Source organism: Ictidomys tridecemlineatus, chromosome 1 (assembly GCF_052094955.1).
Source record: "Ictidomys tridecemlineatus isolate mIctTri1 chromosome 1, mIctTri1.hap1, whole genome shotgun sequence".
Lineage (NCBI taxonomy): Eukaryota > Metazoa > Chordata > Mammalia > Rodentia > Sciuridae > Ictidomys > Ictidomys tridecemlineatus.
In genome coordinates, this window is record NC_135477.1 from 134,267,949 (window position 1) to 134,292,351 (window position 24,403).

General features: G+C 38.6%; 1 protein-coding gene across 1 annotated transcript in view; it reads right to left on the reverse strand.

Moving 5' to 3' along the window:
- The window catches only part of Lmnb1 (lamin B1), a 54,664-nt gene extending 30,663 nt beyond the window's left edge, over positions 1-24,001 (reverse strand). The window contains exon 1 of the mRNA XM_005324137.5: positions 23,233-24,001. Coding sequence (XP_005324194.2) covers positions 23,233-23,591 — 359 coding nt within the window. The 5' untranslated portion in view covers positions 23,592-24,001. The remainder of the gene's footprint in view (positions 1-23,232) is intronic.
- Between the last annotated feature and the right edge of the window lie 402 nt (positions 24,002-24,403).

A 24,403-nucleotide genomic window follows, 5' to 3' on the forward strand; every position in this document is an offset into this window, starting at 1 on the left:
CATGTACGTGATTAGAAACTCGAATAATGGTGGGGGGGGCAGTTTAAAAAAAAAGTGCCTCCAAAGGAAAGTAACCATCTCTTAAATTTCCTACTGTGGGGGAAAATATCTTGTGTGTGTGTGTGTGTGTATATATATATCGATACACACAATGTACACAGAGAATATTTCTGAACACTTGTACACAAGAAAAGAATGAATGGTTCCCACTGAGGAACTGGAAACTGGCCTAATCCCTTTGTCTTGAGGGACTACAACAATCACAACTCCGGGGCTGGGGATGTGGCTTAAGCGGTAGTGCGCTTGCCTGGCATGCGTGTGGCATGGGCTCGATCCTCAACACCACATACAAACAAAGATGTTGTGTCCGCCGAAAACTAAAAAATAAATATTAAGAAATTCTCTCTTTCTCTCTCTCTTTAAAAAAAAAAAAAAAAAACAATCACAACTCCTATCAGGGCCTGCTTATATAGGTAAATATCTGACTCTGGAAGCCAATCTCTGACCAGCAACAATTCAGATTTCATCGTTCAAAATCTGAACTACGGAAATCAACTACAATCAGAGAGTAGTGAAAACTGGAACTAATAAATTGTTAGAAGGCATGACATGATTAGTAAAAAACAAATTAAACCAGGTAACACCATGAAAAAAACACAATATCCCCCTGCCAAAGAGTTGAGGTTTTGAGATTTTATCATTCAAAAAGTATAAATCTTCTAAAATAAAACCTTTTAATACCCAATAACAGTACTTTTAAAAGCATGTTTTATTTTGTGTTTGTTTATGCATGGAGATGCTAGGATTAAAGACAGAGTGCAGGGTATGGTATCCTATCAATCATTATTCCAACAGTCCTAGTTTTCTGCAAGTGGTTTGAAAACTTCTGATTATCTAATGTCCAAGCTCTTTAACATAGCATGGCATAGCCACCTGCAGAGACCTTCAGGACACAAGTCTTGAATACCTTCTGGCTTTGGATCTTATTCTCCCCCAACTCCAGTGTCATCTATTCTAATTCTTAACTCCATTTAACTCCTATCATTCGAAACTGAGATCAAACAAACATCGTCTCTTCTTCTTTAAAGCTTTCTTGCTTTATCTCTTCTAGCAGGAAAAAAAAAAAAAAGACATTTCCACTGCACTTGGTTCAACATTCTACTACAATGCACAGGACACCTTCTTTCAGAGTAGATGCTCCAAAAAATGTAAAAAAGAAAGAAAAAGCAACAAACCACAGCAAGAAATACAAATACAAAGTTCAGAGCAAAACCTAAAGTCATATATTTAATGTAACAGTTTATCAGTAGAAAAGTATCTTCTGTTTACTGAGGATGAAGCTTATTCTGAGTCCAATCAACCTAGATCTGCCCTACAAGCCACCATGGCCTTCTTGCACAGAAAGACAGCAGGCATTATACTGTCCAACACAAGCCACTTTCTGTGATGCCAAGTAATTTATAGTCTCTTCTCCTATAAGTTTGTGAGTGAACTTTTTGGTTTTCTAATCCCCTCCCAAAATGCAGAATAACATTTTATACACAAGTACACCAGAGAGTTTGAAGGCAGAGAAAGAAGGACTCAGTCTAGGCCCTAAATTTTTAAAACTTACTTATTTAATCCAAGAAACATTGAGTATCTACTATGTACTACCCAGATAGGAAGATAGATAAGACAAGGTTCCTGGTGGAGTATACTTTGCATTTTAGGAGATTTTTCTTTCTTTTTCTGGACCCTGAATACCTTTCTACTGCTGTAGGTCAGACACTAGCCCATGTCACTACACTTAGGTATTTAGCTGTCTGGGTGACATAAAGGTTTATCTTGTAGATGCTCAAGTAAAGCAATAAAGAATGACTTGTAAGGGATACTGCAAAGGGAGCTTAGGGCAGATAGTTCTTGTAGTTGTCCTTACATCCCAAACACCCTTCAGCTGTACAAATTATTCTGTGTACATACATTTCTCTTCTTCCTCCTTGAATCCATAACATTAACGGTGGCGAAAAATTAATGTTTCATAAAGCTAATAAAGGGAGGAGAGTTGATGACTACTACTTCTACATCTTGCACACACTTTAAAATTACACTGATCATACAAATTCCTATGTTTCTGGATGTGCTTTACTACTCCAAGAGACAGAACTCTTTGAGGAGAAGGCCCATTCTTATTATCTCTATATCTTCTATACAGAAACAGAAAGCCTGGACATTACTGTCATTTTGTTAACTGTTAAAAGAACGTGGGGCTGGGGGTACAGCTCAGTGACAGCGCATGCATTCTGGCACCCTAGGTTTGATTCTCAGCACCAAAAAAAAAAGGGAAGGAAAAAAGAACCCTCCACACACACCTTCCTAGAAAGCTCCCTCCAGGGTTTATCCCAACAGTCCTAGTTTTCTGCTTTTTTCATCCCATGTAAAATACCATGTCTTTTTCAAGGAAAAAAAAAGTAACTGATATATTCTTTGCTAGTTACATTCTGAAATATCCTCCCTAACAACTCACCCTACCAATTTCCAAGAATAGATGAATCATAAAAAATTCTTAAGGGCTGGGGATGTGGCTCAAGCGGTAGCCCACTCGCCTGGCATGCGTGCGGCCCGGGTTCGATCCTCCAGCACCACATACAAACAAAGATGTTGTGTCTGCCGAAAACTAAAAAATAATATTTTTAAAAAATTCTTAAGATTACACTCAAGCTGGACATGGTGTAATATCAACTAGTAGGAAAGCTGAAACAGGAGGATTACAAATTTGAGGTCAGTCTTGGCAATTTAGCAAGATTCTATATCAAAATTAAAAATATAAAGGGCTGAGGATGAAGCCCAGTAGTTAAGAATGTACCCCTAAGTTAAATCCTGTGTACCACACACAAACCACACACAAACACAAGACCACACCCAAGTCTCCATCATTGATCTTGAATCAATGAGTTTTATGTCCACAAGATTAAGAACACATGGAGGTCATGCAGTGAGTTAATATTTTGAACATAATCTTTTAGGTTTCTAACTCTATTGCTTCTCATCACTGAATACAGTGTGGACAGCCCAAATGTAGTTATCAGCAGATAACTGGTCAGAGTGCAGAAACCTGAAGAATTGACATCCTGAAACATACACATACTAATTTGCTGAAGCTATTAGATGCAGAGATATCTGACAGTGTCGTGAAACAAAAAGCAATTTAAATAGGGATCCAAAGTCATTAGAAGTTATCACTGAAGGTGTTAGAATACATTTTTCTTTGACAATATTTTCTTTGACTATATTTCCTGACTGGCTTTGTTCAGTGTTATTGACCTGCCCAACTAAACTACTTCTACCTCCAGAGAAAAAATTTCTAGTGTTTTCATTTAAATTCAGTGTGAATCTTAATGCTACAAATATGTGCACTCCTGAATAAGTCATGAAGTACTCCCATTTCCTTTAAATATTCTACACACACACACAAAAAAACACCACAAACAGCTTTATAAAACTATATCCTAAGAATTCCCTCCCTTAGCAAAGTTAGCTTTCATTTCAAATAAGCTTGAATTACACTAGTCACATTAAGCAGGCAGTTCTAATTAAATATTTGATCATTAAAGAAATAAGCAGCTAGAAAATATATATTTACATTCCTGTTAACATTCTCCAGTAATGACTAAAGAGTAAGATATGGCTTTAGTGATATACTATGGTGTACTTTCCCAATAAGACCTAGCACCATTAACTGTCTGGGACACATAGCTATCCTTTGCAGAGTCCTGTTATAACACAGATGCAATAGGTTACTCCATCACTTTCTAAATTTCTCCTGCCATCTCTTACCACCATCAATACCATGTACCTTACTGCTCTGACCATATTGGTTGTTCAGTCTACAGTTTGACATTGACATTAACCTTGGCTTCTCTACTTAAGTAATTGTCTGTGGAACTCAGGGTCTAAACTTTGCCCTCTGCACTACCCCTTCTGTTGGAAAAACTCAGTCTCACTTTCTTTATGTTCTTCATTTGTTTAGGTGTACCTCAGACTGGTCCTACCTCTAAGAAAGTAGAAGTTAGAAAATGCGGGCTGGGGATGTGGCTCAAGCGGTAACGCGCTCGCCTGGCGTGCGTGCGGCCCGGGTTCGATCCTCAGCACCACATACCAACAAAGATGTTGTGTCCGCCGAGAACTAAACAATAAATGTTAAAAATTCTCTCTCTCTCTCTCTCCCTCTCTCTCTCTCCCCCCCCCCACTCTCTCTTTTTAAAAAAAAAAAAAAAAAAGAAAAAAGAAAATGCACCCAGTTACAGAACTGCTAGAAATGTTCAATGAATCTCTTCGGGAAATACATAATTACTATATAAAATAACTATAGAGAACAGTTTTCCCAGTCATACCACATACATAATAATATGCTGAAAATCATTTAAGACCTAGTAAGTTATGACAACAATAACTACTTAAAAATTAATTAAGAAGCACATCATTACCATAAACTCTTAAAAAAAGATCAGTTAAACAGAGAATAAAAAGAAATCAATCACAAAACTTGTAGGAACTAATATGCAGAACAATTAGAAGCGCAATACAAAATAGTTTAAAATTAGGTATTGGCAAATTATCACCGGTCTATTAACATTTTCTTGGTCCTACTGTGTAACATCTGACACAAATGCTTAGCTGAATGAAATTTCTAGTTGGGGGGGGGGGGTTGGGGTTGGGGTTGTGGCTCAGTGGTAGAGTGCTTGCCTAGCACGTGCAAGGCCCTGGGTTCAATCCTCAGCACCATATAAAAATAAATAAATAAGGGTGTGTGTCCAACTACAACTAAAAATAAAAATAAAATAAAATAAAAATCTTTTTAAGAAAAGAAATTTCTAGTTTGACCAGCAGCACAACCAGAAAAGAATGAGCGCTTCTCTTAATCACTCACAATGTAGTTGTAGGCAAAGAATCTTTGTTCACTTTTAGGACAGGACCTATAGACATGCTTCAGTTTGGTTTGCTTATTTTAAAAGAGTCATAAATTTCATTTTTCCTCAGGCACTTTTGTCCTTGTTCTTTGATTTCCATATACAAAAATGTATGTGTGGGCTGGGTTGTATGGCACTGGGTTCAATTCTCAGCACCACATATACATAAAATAAATAAAGTCCCATTGACAGTTAAAAAAAATTTAAAAACAATGTATGCACAAAAAGTTTATTAAAAAATTAAAGACCTGGGGATATAGCTCAGATGGTAGAGTGCTTGCCTCACATGCACAAGGCCCTGGGCTCAATCACCAGCAAAACACACACACACACACACACACAAACTAAAGACCTAAATTATAAATGGTCCCTTTTTTGGCAGATTACATGCCTAGAATAAAGTATAAAGCTAGCTTCTAGATATTAAATGTGCATGAAATTTCCCAGAGATTTTTATGGTACCACATATGCAAAAGAGTAGACAAGGTCAAGAATCTGTGTTCATCAAATGCTTGCTAAGTGAAGAAAACTTACTGATATATATGTTCTCCTGAAAAAAAAACTCATTCAAGACATAATGACTGATGGACCCAAGAATATAAACTTTCAAGTTACACAGTTGAAAAAATAAACTGGACAAGAGCTATTCCTGTTTCCAAAGATAAAAAACAGATATACAATTACTTGAGATTTTTACTCCTGCCTTAATATGTCAGACAAACCAATAATACGAAAAACCGGAAAACAAACAACTCTCAAGTTAGTTTTGAATTCCACTAAATCCTCTCTGGCTACTTACATCACTTTCTAGCATTTAAGAAACTATTACATGCTGGGGCGGTAGCTCAGTGGCAGAGCACTTGCCTAGCACGTGAGGCACTCACTGGGTTCGATCCTCAGTACCACATAAAAAAATAAATATAATAAAGGCGCACTGTCCATCTACAACTACAAAATTTATTTTTAAAAAAGAAACTATTACAGATTGTCATCTTACATAAAAGAGAATCAACAAATGTACAGATTGAGAATTTTCTGAGGCTTATACTGTAATCTCCTGAATGGAAATGAGGTTACTAGAGAAGATGAAAGAGAAACAGATGCCAAGCCAATGATGGGCTTTCTCTGCCTGTGTTTAGCTACCTTTCTTTTTTAAAAAAATATTTTTTAGTTGTTGATGGACCTTTATTTTATTTATTTGTATGCAGTGCTGAGAATGGAACTCATTGCCTCATGCATGCTAGGCAAGCGTGCTTCTTACTGAGCCACAACCAGCCCCCTAGCTACCTTTCTTAACTTGGCATTCACTCCTTAATTTTTTTTTTTCCCCACTCCTTACTTTTTGCTTTAGGACCATTCTAGTTTGGAAAAAGAAATTCTAGGCAATGAAAAGGAAATACGATTCAGTTTTTCATTTTCAGACAATAACATAATAGCTACCATTCTATACAAAATTATTCCTAATCTCCACAAAACAAGGATTTTTAAATTCCTCAAACAGATATGCTCTACATAAAGCCAGGCCAATTAGGCACAGCTGTCTGAGCTCTGTTCATGTTTTATATTACCATAAGGTTCTCTGGAACAGCTGTCTGGTGGCAGCTGAACACCACTCAACACAAGTACATTTATTCAAGTGACTATCAAATCTGTTTCTGGTGATCTCTTCATACCCATAGCTCAGAATCTATGTGGTCTTTATTATCTAGTCATGGTCCAAAGTTTTCGAAGAAAAATAAATCTTGAGTTTAAAATAAAGGTTATTAATATGCCTACAGAAAAATCTTCTGTCCTAAAACTAAATAATCTTATTGCATAATAGGCTCAAAGTGCCTATTAAATATGCATTTGTTCCAACATTACCTGATCAGTTTCAATAGTATCCAATTACCATCCCTTCCAAAGGGAAAGGGGATTTGATCTACAACATTTCTCATGAAAGACAATTAATGAACTTCCCTGTTATTAAAACAAATGTAATACACAAAAATTCCAAATAATCTTGTGATCACAATTCTTATTAACAAAGATTGCTACTGGCATATGCAAAAATACTAAGAGGCTTTTGCACAAACTCCAAAGCTATTGCTAGTAGTTGATCAGTCAACAAAATTAACCAACAGCCCTATCAGAATCAGTAAAACCCTAACTGAAACTAGATTAAAATTAGGAAAACTACTAAAAGAGATTGAAAGTAGACCACAGAACCTTTTCTTTGAAAACAAGAAATTCACTCTAATATAAACAGGCACGGGAATTGGGGAATAGACACTTTAAGTACTAATACAAATGATATTCATTTAAAAACAACCACTACCAGTATTTGGTCACCTACCTACTATGTGCAGGCACTGACCCAGAAGCTTAGATACCAGCAGTTAACAAAATATACGAAATTTCTGCCCTTATGGAACTTCTTGTGAGAAAGGTCACAAAATGCACAAATACAAAAGCGAGGCAGCATAGGGTATATAGTCATCACTCGGCTACCTGCACTGCACATAGCGGGCAGGCTTGCATCAGGTCGATGGGGCCCAGTGTAGCAGCAACGCACCTGGCGGAGAGAATCTGGAGGCTGAGAAGACAAGGATAGGCCCAGGAAAATGAAGAAATGGAGCAGCCCGTGCAATGGAGAGGAGGGCCACCGTTTGGGAGGAGGTGAAGCCACCAGCCTGCAGGAAATAATAGAGACAGGCCCACCATACGCAATAGGCAGATCAATAATGGAATGCGTAGAGATGGAGATGATATGGAAATGAGAGGAGATGAGAGAAATCAGGAGAAAACTTGGGGAGCTGCAGTTGAGGAACTGTCTATGTATTCTTATTGGAGGAGCTCTCTAAACACCATGACCAGCATAATGAATTTTGCCTATGCCCTGACTTGGTCCATTTTCCATGAGATTAATACTGTGCTTCCCCCTGTTTTTCTTTTCCTTGCATTTTCCTGATATGCCTTTACGGATCTGTTTGCTATGAACCTTATGTTATTTCCATGTCTCAAGTGGGTCTTGCGTTGCCAGCTTCTGGTTGAAGACAGACTTTGCACCCAACCTAAGTTTCTGACAGCAGTAGGGTTTTACCCATTTGAATGGAAACATATAAAGTTAATAAAGCAGTTAAAAAGGAAAAAAAAAAAGCACAAATACATGTCAAGAATAACCACTATCTGGAAGAAAAATAAATCAGAATAAGGAGTGTAGAAGGGGAATATAATGATTGAATATAGTGGTCACAAAGACTAATTCTGTGCCTATAATTAACAGCCATTTTTACAATTTTCAAGCTATATTTTATTTAGCAACATGAATACTAGTATCAATTGTAATTTCACTATTCCTTGATGGATTGTGTGGAACTCAACCTTCTGCAAAAAACAGCCTCCTACAAATCACTGTTAATAATTCTTTTAAGAGAGTTTACAGAGTGTTGGGGAATTTGTAGCTATAACAGAAAGCAAAATCTGACACTAGCCAGTCCATAAAGAGATTCCAAACTATCAATTATTTACACAAAATTATCTAATCAATGAAACAAATGTCTGGAAATATCTTGATAAGTTCTAGGAAAGAGAAGAAAAGTGGGGCTGGGGATGTGGCTCAAGCGATAGGGCGCTTGCCTGGCATGGGTGAGGCCCGGGTTCGATCCTCAGCACCACATACAAACAAAGATGTTGTGTCTGCTGAAAACCAAAATGTAAATAAAATATTTAAAAAAAAAAAAAAACATTACAGATCAGGGCTGAGAATATACCTTGGTCAGTAGAGTGCTTGTTTAAAAAAAAGAGAGAGAAGAAAAGTACATGCTATTTCAATAACGCATGAGTCGTTTTGGGACACAAATGGCACATTAAACACGATTCTACTGTTACCCATTCAGAAACCTGATTAAAACAGCAAAAGTACAAATTCCTGGGGCCGGGGTTGTGGCTCAAGTGGTACATCACTCGCCTAGCACGTGTGAAGCACTGGGTTCGATCCTCAACACCACATAAAAATAAAAAATATTGTATCTACCTAAAACTAAAAATTAATATTTTTTTAAAAGTACAAATTCTTGAGGAGAAAAACTGAAAATGAAGTGACAGTATTTTAGAAGGCCAGAAAGCAGATCATGAGTAAAAACAACTTAGCCAATCCAAGGGTGCTGAATCCTAAGCCAGACACTGGATGAAGCCATACTTCACCTCAAAGAAGTATAATCAAGAAACCTCATTCATAAGAACCTCCAGAAATTTAGACACTGTATGTTGGTTCAACCAATGTCAATTCTAATCTCCTGGTAGTAATTTCATACAACAGAAAGGCACCTCTCTAAGTTCCCCCCAGACTCTCTTGCAGCTATGATGCTGAATGCCAATTAGGTTCTCTAACCAAATGCATACATAAACAACAAAGAAGAAATACAGGAATGCACGGGACCAATATAGAAATGCATGGGATCGCTTTCCAGGCCCTTGCATCAGATTTTCTGCTGACAAACAAGTCATGAAGGACAGAAAAGTGTCACAGTCCGGCTGCAGCAAAATACGGGGGGGGGGGGGGGGGGGGGGATGAACAACTTGTGTACATTGATACAGCAGGAAAAGGAGCCATTTATTGTCAGTCAGACATGAGGAGTACATATACATTCCACACAACTTATCTTAATTAACATAAACTAGATACATCAGTGAACCAATAAGGAATCGCCACACTTAATGGCTCGCTGGCGTTACTTCACAAACCACTCCTTCTGGCAAAATGCCAGGCGCCATCCTGACTTGTTTACAGACTCTAACATTGCATGAAGTTTTTCCTATCTTTATGTCAATATCACATATTACTGTAGAACTACAGTTAGGTCTTGAAATCAGGAAATGTAAGTCCTCCAACTTTGGTTTTTGGTTATTGCAATTCCCATGCATTACCACATGAATTTTACAGCCAGCTTATCAATTTCTGCAAAACAACAAAAAAGGCAGCTATGATTTTAGTAAGACATAACATTGAATATACAGAAGAATTTGAGGAGAGCTGCCTCCTTAATAATATATTCCAATCCATGAACTGGGATGTCTTTCCATTTATCTAAACCTTATAAAAAATTTTTCAGCCATGTTAAGTTTCTAGTTAGTGTGTAAGTCTCTCATTCCCATAATATTTATTTCTAAGTATTTTATTCCTTTTGATGCTATAATTGCTTTCTTTTTTTTTTTTTTTTTTTTTTTTTTTTTTTTTTAAATTTTTTTTTTTTTTTTTAAGATAGAGTGAGAGAGGAGAGAGAGAGAATTTTTAATATTTATTTTTTAGTTCTCGGCAGACACAACATCTTTGTTGGTATGTGGTGCTGAGGATCGAACCTGGGCCGCACGCATGCCAGGCGAGCGCGCTACCGCTTGAGCCACATCCCCAGCCCTATAATTGCTTTCTTAATTTCATGTTTAGATTATTTACTGCCAGAGTACACAAATACAACTGATTTTATGTATATAAATTATATATTTGTATTATATAAAATATATACTATATATATATTTATATATGTATCTATGGTATACTGACATTGCTAAACTTATTAACTCTCTGTTTTTGCTCTTAAAAGATTCCTTAAATTTCTCTATATACAAGATTATTTGCAAGTAAAGGTTTTTTACTTCCTTTTTAGTCTTAATCTCTGGTTAAAACTTTCAAGACAATGTTGAATAGAAGAAATGAGAGTAAACATTCTTGTTTTATTCCTTTGATATTTATTAGAAAATATCACTTGTCTTTTTCATAGAGATTCTTTTGCTAAAGTTTCCTTTTATCCCTACTTTAGAAACTTTTGTCATGAAACATAATGGACTTGGTCAAATGTTTTTCCCACATCTTGAACATATGGTTTCTGTTCTATTAATATGGTGTATTACTTTGACTTTCATAACTGAAGCAACCTTATACTTCCAGGATAAATCCTACTTAATAACTGTATAATTCTTTTTATATGCTAATGGATTTCATTTACTAGTACAGATAAAGTATCCCCTTATTTGAAATACTCTGAAGAATACCAGATTTAGAATTTTTTCATATTTTGGAATATTTCCATAAACTATAGGTCGACAATCTCTAAATCCAAAAATCTGAAATGCTCCAAAATTCAAAACTTCTTGGGTACCATTACACTCAAAAAGTTCCAGATTTCAGATATTTCAGATTTTGGACTTCCAGAGTCTAAGAATACTCAGCTTGTATTTTTTTTTTAATTTTCCACCTATATTCATAAGGAATATAGTCTGTAAAATTATTCTCTAATAGGGTCCACTGTCCATTCTCCAGTATCAACAGTGGTGGCTTCCTAGTCCTGAATCACAGCTACACATTGTTTTTTTGTTTTTGTTTTTGTTTTTAAAGAGAGAGTGAGAGAGGAGAGAGAGAGAGAGAATTTTTAATATTTATTTTTTAGTTCTTGGTGGACACAACATCTTTGTTGGTATGTAGTGCTGAGGATCGAACCCGGGCCGCAAGCATGCCAGGCGAGGGCGCTACCGCTTGAGCCACATCCCCAGCCCTACACATTGTTTTTTGAAATTCAATTGTTTCAGGGTGTACTTGGACATAAAAGTTCCCAAAGGTCAGTTCTACAATATTCTAGGCATCATTCCTGTTCAAGCCCTTCTAAAAATTTTTTCTAAGCGCCTACATTTCATATTGTTTACCATTTGTTCTCAACCTACGAAGATCAACAAACAGAAAAAGAAATTAACTTGGATCTGTCTCTTCATGTGATGCTGCCCTCTGCCATGTTATGATGCATCAAAAAGCAAAAAATCCTTCACCGTATGCTGAACAGCTGCTAGGGCCATACTCTGAGACTTCCCAGTCTCCAGAACAATGAGGGAGGGAGGGAGGGAGGGAGGGAGGGAAGGGAGGGAGGGAGGGAGGGAGGGAGGGAGGGAAGGGAGGGAGGGAGGGAGGGAGGGAGGGAGGGAAGGGAGGGAGGGAGGGAAGGAGGGAAATTAACTTGAAGCACACAGTGGCTATGAAAGAAAATGAAGATTTCTGAAGAGGCAAGAGAAACTACTATATCCATAAAATTTAAATAAGAACAGGATGATATAAAGAGATATAAAACGAGTAATAAGCTATTTTTAAAATGACAGCAAAATTTGGAAGGGAAAATTTAGAACATATACTAGAAGAGAAAAAAAATTTAAGGTAAGGAGACCAAAAGATCAATAAGGCCCACCATTTGAATGATAAGCATCTCAGAACATAATAAAAATAGGAGAAAATATCAATAAAGTAATTCAAGAAAATTCTTAAGCACTGAAGGACAAGAATTTCCACATCAAAAAAATTCAGCCAAATAACCAAAGCAATGTATGAAAAAAGATCTACAACAAGAATACCCTTGTGAAATTTAAAACTACACCAAAAGATCCTGTAAGGTTTAAAATTTTTCACTTATTTCCACTTCTACAGTAACAAAACCTAAAAAACTATACAACATGACTTCAAAAATCCTAAGAAAGTATCCTTCACAACCTAGAATTCTACACCCAAATTATTAATACTTTTGCAAGGCAACTAGACTGGAGAGGAAGACAAGATTTCAAAAATTATTTCATTAATAAACTAAAACTAATAGGATACTTAATGACCAATATTTTAACAAATGGCATAAAAAGTCCGTATTATAAAACACTGAGTAAGTGGAATAAAAAAAATGCTATTTTCATAGGTGATCGAAAGTAAGAAGAAACACTAGTCATATTTCAGAGTTCTGTTAGGGATCATGTTAATGTTGTGTATTTCTGCATATATTAAAAAATAACAGAGTTGCTGGGCACAGTGGCACATACCTGTAATCCATCCCAGTGGCTCAGTAGACTGAGGTAGAAGGATCACAAGTTCAAAGCCAACCTCCTTTCCTTCACTGGCAACATTCTTGAACAAGATCTCTTTCCTCTCATTCTCCCTCAATTATGGTGGTGGTTTTGCTCTTCTCAGTCAATAATCATCACCCAGGCATAGACCATGGGTATTTTTTAGGTCATAGCAAACTAAAAAACTAAAAACTCCTCATTCTCCCACTCAACTCTTCCTACTGCTCTATTACTTAGCATGATCCCATCCAACCCCATTGTGGGTTTTCCTTCTTCTATCTATCCCCCATGTTTTCCATGTCTGCAAGTATTCCAAATTGCCACCTCCACCCTAAAATCCAACAAACACCACTAACTCACTAATCTTGAGTAGATTCCTTCCTCCAAACCTGGGGCAACACTGTCTACCCAGGTACTGAACTATAGTACTATAATAATACTGTATAATACTGTAGGGTCAGGTTTCTGCCCCCACTCCATGATAAACAACCTGAAAATGGAACCTGAGTGTCCCATCTCTGTAGACCCAGCATCGGTTCAAGGTCTGGCAAATGGGTTCAAGAAAAAAATAAAAGAACATTTCTGTCATGAGTATTAAAGATTTATAGAGAGGTTTTAATTTCTTTTTAATTAAGGCATGGCATAAAATGGGAAAGAAGATTTTTTTTAAGAAGAGATAAAAGAAGTCTCTTTTAGTTATTCATCTTCACTTGTTCCTTACTAGCAAATGACTCCCTCAGTATTTCAAACACCATTTCAATTACTGCACCCTCCTGACAAATCCAAAATTACTTCTCTGAAGAGTATGGAATAACAATGTGAAAAACAGACATTTAATATCATTTTCAAAAGTAGTACCCAAAGGGACCTGAAAACCAAATGTCCTCCCTCCATGTCCCAAACACAGGTTATAGTGTTCTGTGAGACTGCTTATGTCAGTAAACCGGAATCATGCCTGCAGAACCATACTGCCATAAGGATTAAATGAGTCCATATATGTAAAAACTCTATCACAATGTTAAAGACACAGCTAGGATTCAGATTGTTCTACCATTCATTTATCTGCTAAGTAGTCTCAGACAAAAAATAACCTCTCTGAGCTTCATTTCCTCATCCAGAGTAAGGTTGTCAGAAGGCTTAAAAGATATTATCTGTAAAGCCTCTAGTATACTGCAGCAAACAGAACAGGCAAGAAATAAATGTCAGCTTTTCTTTGGAAGGTATGGGAGAAGGTAGGGTGGAACTGAACTCAGGGACTCTCACATGGAAGGCAAGTGCTCTACCACTGACCAACACTCCTAACCCCGAATGTCCGCTCTTTTTCCCTCCTACATCTTGCACAAGTTTTTTAATCTGTTTAGGCCACTCTTTCTGTATCTATAAAATCCATTGGTTAGATCAGATGATCTAAAACCCCTATTGCAATTCTATGATCAATAAAAATGAAATAATAAGTGCAAAAGTTTTAAAGACCAACTAAGCATATTATTTAAGGAAAGCCTTGCTTATTACCCAGGTCTAAATCAAAACTATCAGTAGAAACCTAAGATTATGATCCAAGTGATCCAAGTGTAGAATCTTCTCTTTTATATTAGCAATGTAAATATAACAATTTAAATGGTCAATTTAAAAAAAAAAACCTATAGAAAAATATTAAACTATTCCAAACAGGACAAGGATATTCACCCATTCCTGATGGCATCAAAAATCGATAAAAGTGGCCAGGCACAGTGGCACATGCCCGTAATCCCAGTGGCTGAGTAGACTGAGACTAAAGAATCATAACCAGCCTCAGCAACTTAGTGAGGCCCTAAGCAACTTAGCAAGACCCTGTCTCAAAATAAACAATGGGGGCGCTGCGGATGTGGCTCAAGCGGTAGCGCGCTCGCCTGGCATGCGTGCAGCCCGGGTTCGATCCTCAGCACCACATACAAAGAAAGATGTTGTGTCCGCCAAAACCTAAAAAATAAATATTAAAAATTCTCTTAAAAAAATAAAAAATAAATAAACGAATGGAATAAAGGTATTGTGTCCAACTACAACTAAATACATACATACATACATAAGATTTAAAAATAAATAAATAAATAAACAATGGGCTGGGGATGTAGCTCAGTGGTTAAGCACCCCTGGGCTAAATCCCCAGTACCAAAATAAAAAAAAGGTAAAAGTGCAATGCCTTTATCCAGTGGATAATATTTAACTAACAAATTAGATAACATTTAACCAGAATTAATCAGGGGACAAAAACCTGGTATTATCAGTAAGAAGGCTCCTAAATAACCATGTGGATTCAGAGAAATTGGTTAGATTGAGTCACTGTGAAGCTTATTTCCTTGATCAGAGCAAATTAAGTGGCCAATACAGGGTTACATCTTTATACACAAGTATTGACAAGATGTCCACAAAATGTTGCATGAAAAAAAGAATGTCTATAAATATTTATCATTAACCCATTTTTGTTAATAACATGGGTATGAACCTTTTTATTTTATTTTTTATTTTATTTTATTTTCTTCTTATTGTTTATCTGTATTTTCTCATTTTCTATTTTTATATCAACAAGTTATTTTTTTGAAATTCCAAAATACAACTACCAAAGTACAATCTCCTTATCACAGATGTGCACTGAAAAGGAAGGTTAAAACTTTGTTTAGAATTCTTGAATTCTAGAAATAACTAGGGGACTCAGACAAGGTTCCCTCACACAGTTGACACCTGAGGCTCCTTCTCTCTGTGTGTACATGATACGACCAAACTGATGGTATAAGTCTAAGGATTTCCGATGCAGGTCTATCCGAGGTAACATAATCTGGGCAATAAAGAATAAACATAAGCAGTACTGTTCAAGAAAAAGAAAGACTTGGCAGCATATTTTTACAGTGCTTTATCTTTCATTCTGTGTGTTTATTTCCTTGAAACTGAGTACACTAAAAGATTACCTTGTCTTACCCCCTAAGTTAAATAAACAATTTCAAAAGCTATCTTGCTGTACCAAACATCCTTTGAAAGCACAAAAAGGAAATGTCATGACAGTTTAATTACTTAAGACCTAATACCAAGACTTTAACACCAATTCTATGGGTTTGATCCTGCTGTAGTTTGAATCATGAATGCTCTTCAAAAGCCCATGTGTTAAATGTTTGGTCCCCAGGGGAGCTTTACTGGAGGTAGTAAACTTATAGGAGATAGGGCCTAGTGGGAGATACTTAGGTCACTGGGGAGTATGTCCCCAAAAGAGATTGCAGGACCCTGTTTTCTTCCTATTCCTTCTCTTCACTACCTGAGCATGAAGTGAGTGATTTTTGTTTTGTTTGGTTTGGGGTTGGGGAGCGTACTGGGACTGAACACAGGGACACTGGACCACTGAGCCACATCCCCAGCCCTATTTTGTATTTTATATAAAGACAGGGTCCCATCAAGTTCCTTAGCACCTCCCTTTTGCTGAGGCTGGCTGTGAACTGTCTCCTGACCTACTGGGATTACAGGCAAGCACCATTGCCCAGCTGTGAGTGGTTTTTATTCCACTACATACTTCCATCTTGATGAGCAAACCTGCCACTGGCTCAAAACAATGGAGCCAATCTTTCACATACTGAAACCTTCAAAATTGTGTGCCAAAATAAAAATTTCTCCTTGTAAGTTAACTAATTCGGATAGTCTGTTATAGCATCATAAAGCTGTTTTCCTGAAAATTAAAGTATTATTTAATATGAAGTTTTGTGGCTTTTTATATTAAGACCAAAATGTGTTGTTATCAACTTCATACAAAGAGGCTGGGATGTAACTCCGTGGGAGAGTGCATTCCTAGAGTGCGCATGGCCCTGGGCTGAATCTCTAACACTGTCAACAACAAAAAAAAAAAGAATAGGAAAAAAAAAACAGAAAAAATAGTAATGTGATATCTAAAAACACAGTAATATATGAAACGAAAGTTTCTAGTTTTTGTGTAATCATCCTATGTACAAAAAAAATCTCAAAATCGATTAATATATTATTTTAGTTCTGAACACCAAAAAATATGAATGTTAAAAACAACCCTACTGTTATTATTTAATCTGTAGGCATTTCCTAAATTTCATTCATTCATGACATAAACGTGTAAAAAGCCAACAGAGAAAATGTAAGTCCAAATACATAGCAAGCCACAACCCCCATCCCTATTAAAAAAGTAATAAAAAAATTCATTATTTACATGCCTGATTGCTTCATGATTTCCTCAAATAGCTAATTTGGATAAAAATTCCCCCATTACTAGGAGAGGAGGATATGACAGGTTAGAAAAAAGGTTTAACTGTTATTGAGATTTAGAAAACTATTACTTAGCCCTTATCCCAATTATATAGGTAAGGAAACAAAGATTCAAGATTTAAAAGCAAGCCAGATCAGTAGTGTGCACTTAAGTGCCACCTAATGACAGAAAAACAGAGAGAAAGAGAAGACAGACAGCTGAACACAGTGGCACATGCCTATAATCCCAGCAGTTTGGGATACTGAGGCAAGTTCAAGGCCAACCTGGGCAATTTATCAAGACCCTGTCTCAAAATAAAAACTAAAAAGTACTAGGATGTAGTTCAGTGCTAAAGCAATACTGGGTTCAATCCCCCAGGACCACCAAAAAAAAAAAAAAAATCCACCTAAATAGTAATTACAAATTATATATTTATAATTAATTATAAATATTAGGTCCAAATTAAAAACTATATATAGAAAATTATTTTTAAACGAACTCAAGAGCTGAAAGGACTCAAACCAACAGTAAATTGAGTCTTCCTTTCCATCTTGCCAATTACACTTCCCTTACTGTGCAAAAGTAAAAAGATGATTTGTTACTACACTGGCATTTGTCTTCCCTCAAGACTCAAATAAAAAGTAAGTAAAATATACAATATGGAATAAACCCATAGCAATAAAATAAATGGAAAGGGGATTATTAGCAGACATTAACAAATTTCTAGAAGATGAAATGTAAATAAAAGCACACATCTCGATCCCACTCACATGCGGAATATAAAAAGGTTTAGTAGAATAATGGTTATCAGATACTGAGAAGAGTGGGGAGGGAGGGATAGAAAAAGACTGATCAATGGGCACTAAATTACATTAGATAGTAAGTATTAAGTTCTTGTATGCTAATGCACACCAATCTAGTAGAGTGATTAAAGATAATTGCATACCCTATCTCAAATATTTCTGCCATAAAGAAATTATAAACATTTGAGAAAACAAGTGTTTAATATTAAACATTATGCAGTTTATACATGAATTGAAATATCACATGGTCCTTCATTTCTTTATTTTTATTTATCTGTTTATTTATTTATTTATTTGTGTGTGTGGTGCTGGGGATTGAACCCATGGCCTTGTGCATGTAAGACACTCTACCAACTGAGTTATATATGCCTAGCCCTCCTTGTTTTATTTTTGTTTTTATGTTATCCATTAAAAATAAATTATTTTTTTAAGTACACAGATGCACACAGTGTGCTATAAGGAAACTGAAGCAGGACTAAAATTGAGATGGGTATTTACTGAAAAATAGCTTTGCACTTGGACTTTCTCACCATCCTTTTTATGTGCTAACAAGTTGGCTAACAGCACACTCCAAATATAAAGAGATCCTCATTTATTCTCCCATTTAGAAGACATCAAGATAACGGAATAATAGTAGCAGTAACACATAATCATTACCTAGCCTATGATCAAACAAAGATCAATAGCAAGAAAAAACAAATGTAACATAAAGCACAAATGACCAGAAAATAAAAACAGAGATAGTCCAATTAACAGAAGTTTGTTATTTTTGTTTGTTAGTATTGGGTACTGAACAGGGATGTTCTATCACTGGGCTATATTCCTAGCACTTTTTGGTTTTTGTTTTATTTATTTTTTCTTGGTTATATGGAATATATGTTGACATATTTAGTACATGTATATTAAAAAAATATATCCTGAATCAACAGAACATTTTAGAATTTCCTCCCAAAAGTTTACCAGATCAGCTATTCTAAACATTTTTGCAGAATCACTGAAGGTAGTTAGCATCATTCCTCTTCAAGACTGTATTTTGACAGCACTACAAATGCATACAGTAATGTAATACTTTCTTTATTTTATTTGAGGATCTCCCTAAATTTTCCAGGCTGGTCTTGGAATTTTTGATACTCCTGCTTCAGTCTTCAGAGTTGCTGGGATTACAGGTATGTGCCCCTGCATCCAGCAAAAAAAGCAGTTTAAAGAGAAAACACCAAATATTATCTTTAGCTTAACGACACTGGATACTTAAAAACATAAGCAAGAAGATTAAAAAGGAAAATATCTGTAAAAAAAAAAAGAATTCTGTGGAACTAAAAGTATGATTTCTGCTTTTAAAATGTCCCTACTGAGCTGGCAAGTGGACAAATATAAAAGAAAAATAGAGGAAAAAACAAGACACTGGGTTCAATAAGAGCACAGAAAAAAATATGGAAAAAAGCAGAGCTAAATTTAAAAGAAAACAAGATAAACACAAACACACAGGCCTTCAAATTAAGGACCCATTTTTAATAGCCAAGATGCATGATAGAATATAAGCCTAGATATTGTTTAATCATCCTATGTACAAAAAACATCTCAAAACTGATTAACATTTATTATTTTAGCTCTGAACACCAAAGAATATGAATGTTAAAACAACCCCAGTTATTATTTAGCCTGCAGCCATTTCCTAAATGCCCATCAGAATGCAAAAAAAAAAAAAAGATAAAGAAAAATTCTTAAAAGCTTTCAGGAAGTGGGGAAAGGCAATTACAAGCAAAACTACTAATTAGCACTGGATACTACAAGACAATGAAACAGAAAATTCTTTCCGGTACTTTCCAGGTACTGAGGTAAAATGTTAAAGTAGCATTCTATACCCAGCCCAACTATCAATCAAGCAGGAACGAAGTTACTTTCAGACAAAAAGGACTCAGAAAGTTTTATTTCCTGCCATTCTTTCTGAATTAAGTTACTTCAGGATGTTGTCCAACAAAAAATAAAGAAAGAAATCAAGTAAAAGGAAAATATGTGACCCAGGATGACACTGACTTTAAATCATGTAAATTCCAGGATGTCAATGCATAAGATACCTCAGAACAGAACATGCAAGGAAAAAAAATAGATTCATATATTATGATTAGATTTCTTCAAAAAGTCTGCATGTATGCTGAAGCAAAAAAATTTTTTACAAGAAATGACATGGTTCAAATAGCTATCTAAAATGTGGCATACTGTGAGAAATCTGTTTTATAAAAGAGAATATTATGCCTGATCCTGACACCAGAAAAATACACACAGTAGCACACCTAAGAAAGAGTTCTAGAACACTGCTTGGTAACTCAGAGATGATGATGATGATGATGATGATGATGATGATGGTGATCTTAAGATGATACTGTTTTAGTCAGGGTATTAAACCCAGGAGCAGTTTACTACTGAACTTCATCCCCAGTCCTTAATATTTTTTGAAATAGGGTCTCACTAAATTGCTGAGGCTTGAACTTGGGATCCTCTTGCCTCAGCCTCCTGAGTTGCTGGGATTACAGGCCAGTGCCACCACACCCAGCCCCCTCAGAGATTATTTTCAATTGTCAACCTTTCACAGATCTTCCTTCACCTCACTATTCCTTCAACCCGCTTTTCTTCATTTCCCTAGCACGTTTATTACTCTAGCATTATATACCGTTGTGTAGTCAACTTTTCCTCCATATGAACAAAATACCAGACAAAAACAATTCAAAGGTGGAAGTTTATTTTGGGCTCATGATTTCAGAGTTCCAAAGTCCACCAACTCCACTGCTCTGGGCCAGAGATGAGGAAGAGCATTATGGCAGAAGTGCATGGTGAAGCTGCTAACCTTATGATGGCCAGGAAATAGAGTGGGAAGAGTCAGGGACAAAACAAATAATCCCCAAGGAATGCCCCAGTTGCTGACTTCCTCTAGCCACAACCCATCCATCTAAAGTTACCACCCAATAATCCATTCATGTTATTAATCCATCAAATGGATAAATCCATTCATTAGATAACTATCATAATCTAATTATCTCATCTCTTGCAATAAGACAGCTTTTGAGGCACACACCATATCACACTGATTCTAATACACACATTCTTCTCACTTCTTAATCCTGTTGAAATCAGCATGTATTTTCTAATCCCTAACATTTACAACTATTGTCAGCCAGGTGGCAGCCTTGTCACTGTAAAAAATCTTCAATGGCTATTTTACAGAAAGATTATAAAAGAACCAGCATCAAAATGCCTCAGATCAGACAAGACAATTTTGCTTACTGGATATCACTCCCACTGCATTCGACCATGTAGGATATTAGCTAATTTTAAAAAATCTCTATCCTCCACATACAAAACAGTGCCTAGTACATGAGATATCTGATCTGTGTCGAAATCTAACATCTCTGAAATTGGGATAGATGCAACAACATGGATTCCACACAGTTGGCCCTGATTTTTTTTTCATTTTTAGTGGCACATATTAATAATGGCAAGTCTTAAAATCAATGACATGTAAAATTTGAATAAATTCAGTATCAAAAAAAAATTGGAGGAAGATGAAGAGCAAATTTGATCCTTCATTTCAAAAATTGATTCCAAGAGTTAGTTTTATTTATGTTTTGTTTTTGATTTACTAAGAATTATTTTTTTGAGTTAGGAACTAAATACCCAAAGATATAAAAATAAAAATATAAACTGCCTCCTCAAAGGGGGCAGTAAAAGCCAGCAGGCCCAGCTACTCAGAAGGCTGAAGCATGAGTATCAGAGCCCAGGAGTTCAAGAGCCCAACCTTGGCAACACAATGACATCCTAAACAGGGGAGTAGGGTTTCACTATGGTCAGGCTGCAGAATTTTATTTTTATCACAAACACAAAACTTTTTTTATTTACTGTTTTAAAACACTTAATGAGAGACATAAAAATATGTAGAAACTGAAACAGGAAAATTCAGAGAAACAAAGAAATTCAAGGATAAACAATCAAAAAGAAATTTCTCAACTGACAGTGAGGATGCAGAGACCATTAACTAGACTCAAAATTAGCAAATCTTAAAAGTGTGACATCAGCACTTGTTGCCTACTGATGACATTTTTTTGCTTATCAGAAAAATCAAGGAAAGCTAGGGACTGTGGAGCACGCCTGTAATCCAAGTGACTCCGGAGACTGAGGCAGGATGATAGCAAGTTGGGAGACCAACTTGCAAGTTCTCCTGGAGAACTTAACAAGACCCTCAAAATAAAAAATAAAAAGGATGAGAGTGTGGTTCAGTAGCAAAGCGCCCCCAGGTTCAATTCCCAGTTTGGAGGAAGGGGGGAATTTGAAGTCAGCAAAGGTGTGGTGAGTGTATCTGTGAAAACTCAGACCACCTTAGATGAAATAATTACAAGCTCTCCCTCACTGAAACAACATTTTTACGCAGCACCCCTTCACCTGCCCTGGCCTACTGACAGCCACAGTGACAGTGGAGTTCGGTAGGGAATCCTAGCATAGTCTTTAAGGGAAAAACCAACTACATCGTGAGGAGTCAAAATCTGGGGGGAAAGAATTGCTGCCTGGCCAGTGAGCGATCCGCCACTCGTGAAAGGTGGCCCGAGTGGCCGTGGAATACAAAAGCCCAGCTTAAAGAATCTCGAGTTCACAAGCACCCAAGAGCCCAAAACTCTCCCCGCTGAAAGGCAGGACATCTTTCCCCTGAGAAAGCTAACATGGGTAGTAAAACCAACTAGTCCAAGACTAGCAGTAGGCGGGCCAATCAGACCCCGCCCTGAATGTTCAAGGAAGGCACTGAGCGCTAGCAAAAATGTCACTGGGCCAAGACTGAGCGCGCCAAAGCAGGACCCACCCCCGGGAAACGCGGACGCTCCGGGCGGGTCCGGGTCCCTCCCCTTCCTCCTCCCGCGCACAGCTCATTCATTCTCGTAGCGGGCAGCAAGGGCTCCGTGGCCGGCTATCCCAGCCTTGCAAACCCACCAGACGCTTTGTCTGGCGCTGGCCGGAAACCGGGGCGCGCACTCGAGCGCGCGCCCGTGCGTCAGCTCCCCCCACTGGGACTATGGGGGCCTCCGTGCAGCATGAAGAGCAGTCTGGATCCCTGGGCCTTAGGTTCGAGGTTCGAAGCCGCGAGCTACTCATCGGCAGCCCCAGGCATTGACTTCGCCCGACCATGCTGGGTACCCACGTCCTGGAAGCAAGCATCACTGCTCCACCATCACTATAACTCGAGCTTCCTCCACGACCCTGTCCCTCCATAAAACACAAGAATAGTACTTTCCCGAGGCAGAGACCAGTCCCTTCCCAAGGGCGTGGGCACTTAGCCTCGGCTATCCCTACCCGGGGTGGACCCCGTAGGCGCAACCGCCCCTCCCAGCGCAACAAACGCGGCCCCCAGCGAGCAAACACTCACTTGAGGAGCAGCTGGTCGTGCTCGGCCTTGAACTTGCCCAGCTCAATCTGCAGCTTGGCGCGCTCTCGGGCCGTGTCGTCTAGCGCGCGTCGCGCGTCAGCCAGCTCGGTTTCGTATAGCGCCTTGAGTCCGGTGAGCTCGCGGCCGCGCACCTCCTCGCGCTCCGTCACCTGCAGCTGCAGCGCGCTGTTTTCTGTTTCCAGACTGCGCACCTTGTCGATGTACACGGCCAGTCGGTCATTGAGCTCGCGGAGCTCCTCCTTCTCCTGCAGCCGCGACAGCCGCGTGGGACTCAGCGGCGTGCTGGGGGCGCCGGCGCGGCTGCCACTCCGCGGCGGCACGGGGGTCGCGGTCGCCATGGCGAGCGGAGAGGAGAGCACAGCGATGAGGCAGCGGGCAGCACCGGCACAAGAAGAGGCTGCAGGGGCGAAGCCGGGACCGAAAACCCAAATTGGCGAATCGGCGTGGGGAGGGAGAAGCACCTGGGATGGCGGCAGCGGGTTACAGCACAAAGGGCAAAGGGGAAGCGCTACGAATCAATCGATCGTAAAATGTCCTTTGTAAGAAAACACGCACACCCGAGAAGGAGGGAGGGGAAGGCTGACCGGGAGACCGAGCAGGTCCGCGCAGCCGCCGCTGAGTCTCCCGCCCGCAGCACTTTGTTTCTTCTCTGGCTGCGAGGAGAGGCGGGCGGGGGGGAAGGAGGCCAGCGAGGGGCGGGCGGCCGGCAAGCCGCGGAGGGGGGCGGAGGTGGCGCGGGCCGGGACGCCGTACTCCCCAACATGGCGGCTCGCGCACGTGACCGCTGCCGGCCAATGGGGAACGCGAAGGGCGCTCCTGGGGCTCGGGGGCCGGGCCTGTGAATTCAAAATCGGGCCCTGGGGCAACCGTCGACCTGAAGCGCGGAGTTGGGCGTGGCCGGGACAGGACTGAGAGAGGAGGGGAGGGGCGCCCGGGACTGTCCGCGCCCGGGCTCAGGGCCTACCGCGCGCCGGGCCTCTCCCCAACCCCTGTGGACCCCTGGAGGGGCCGGGCTTGCGAATGGCGGGAAAGAGCGGGAGATTTCCGGGGCGGGTTCGGGCCGCCGCCCACGCCCCGCGGTTCAGGGAAATTCAAAAGTAAACGTCCGTAGCTACCACGGACGTGGCCTGGTGGACCGCGGGCGTTGTAA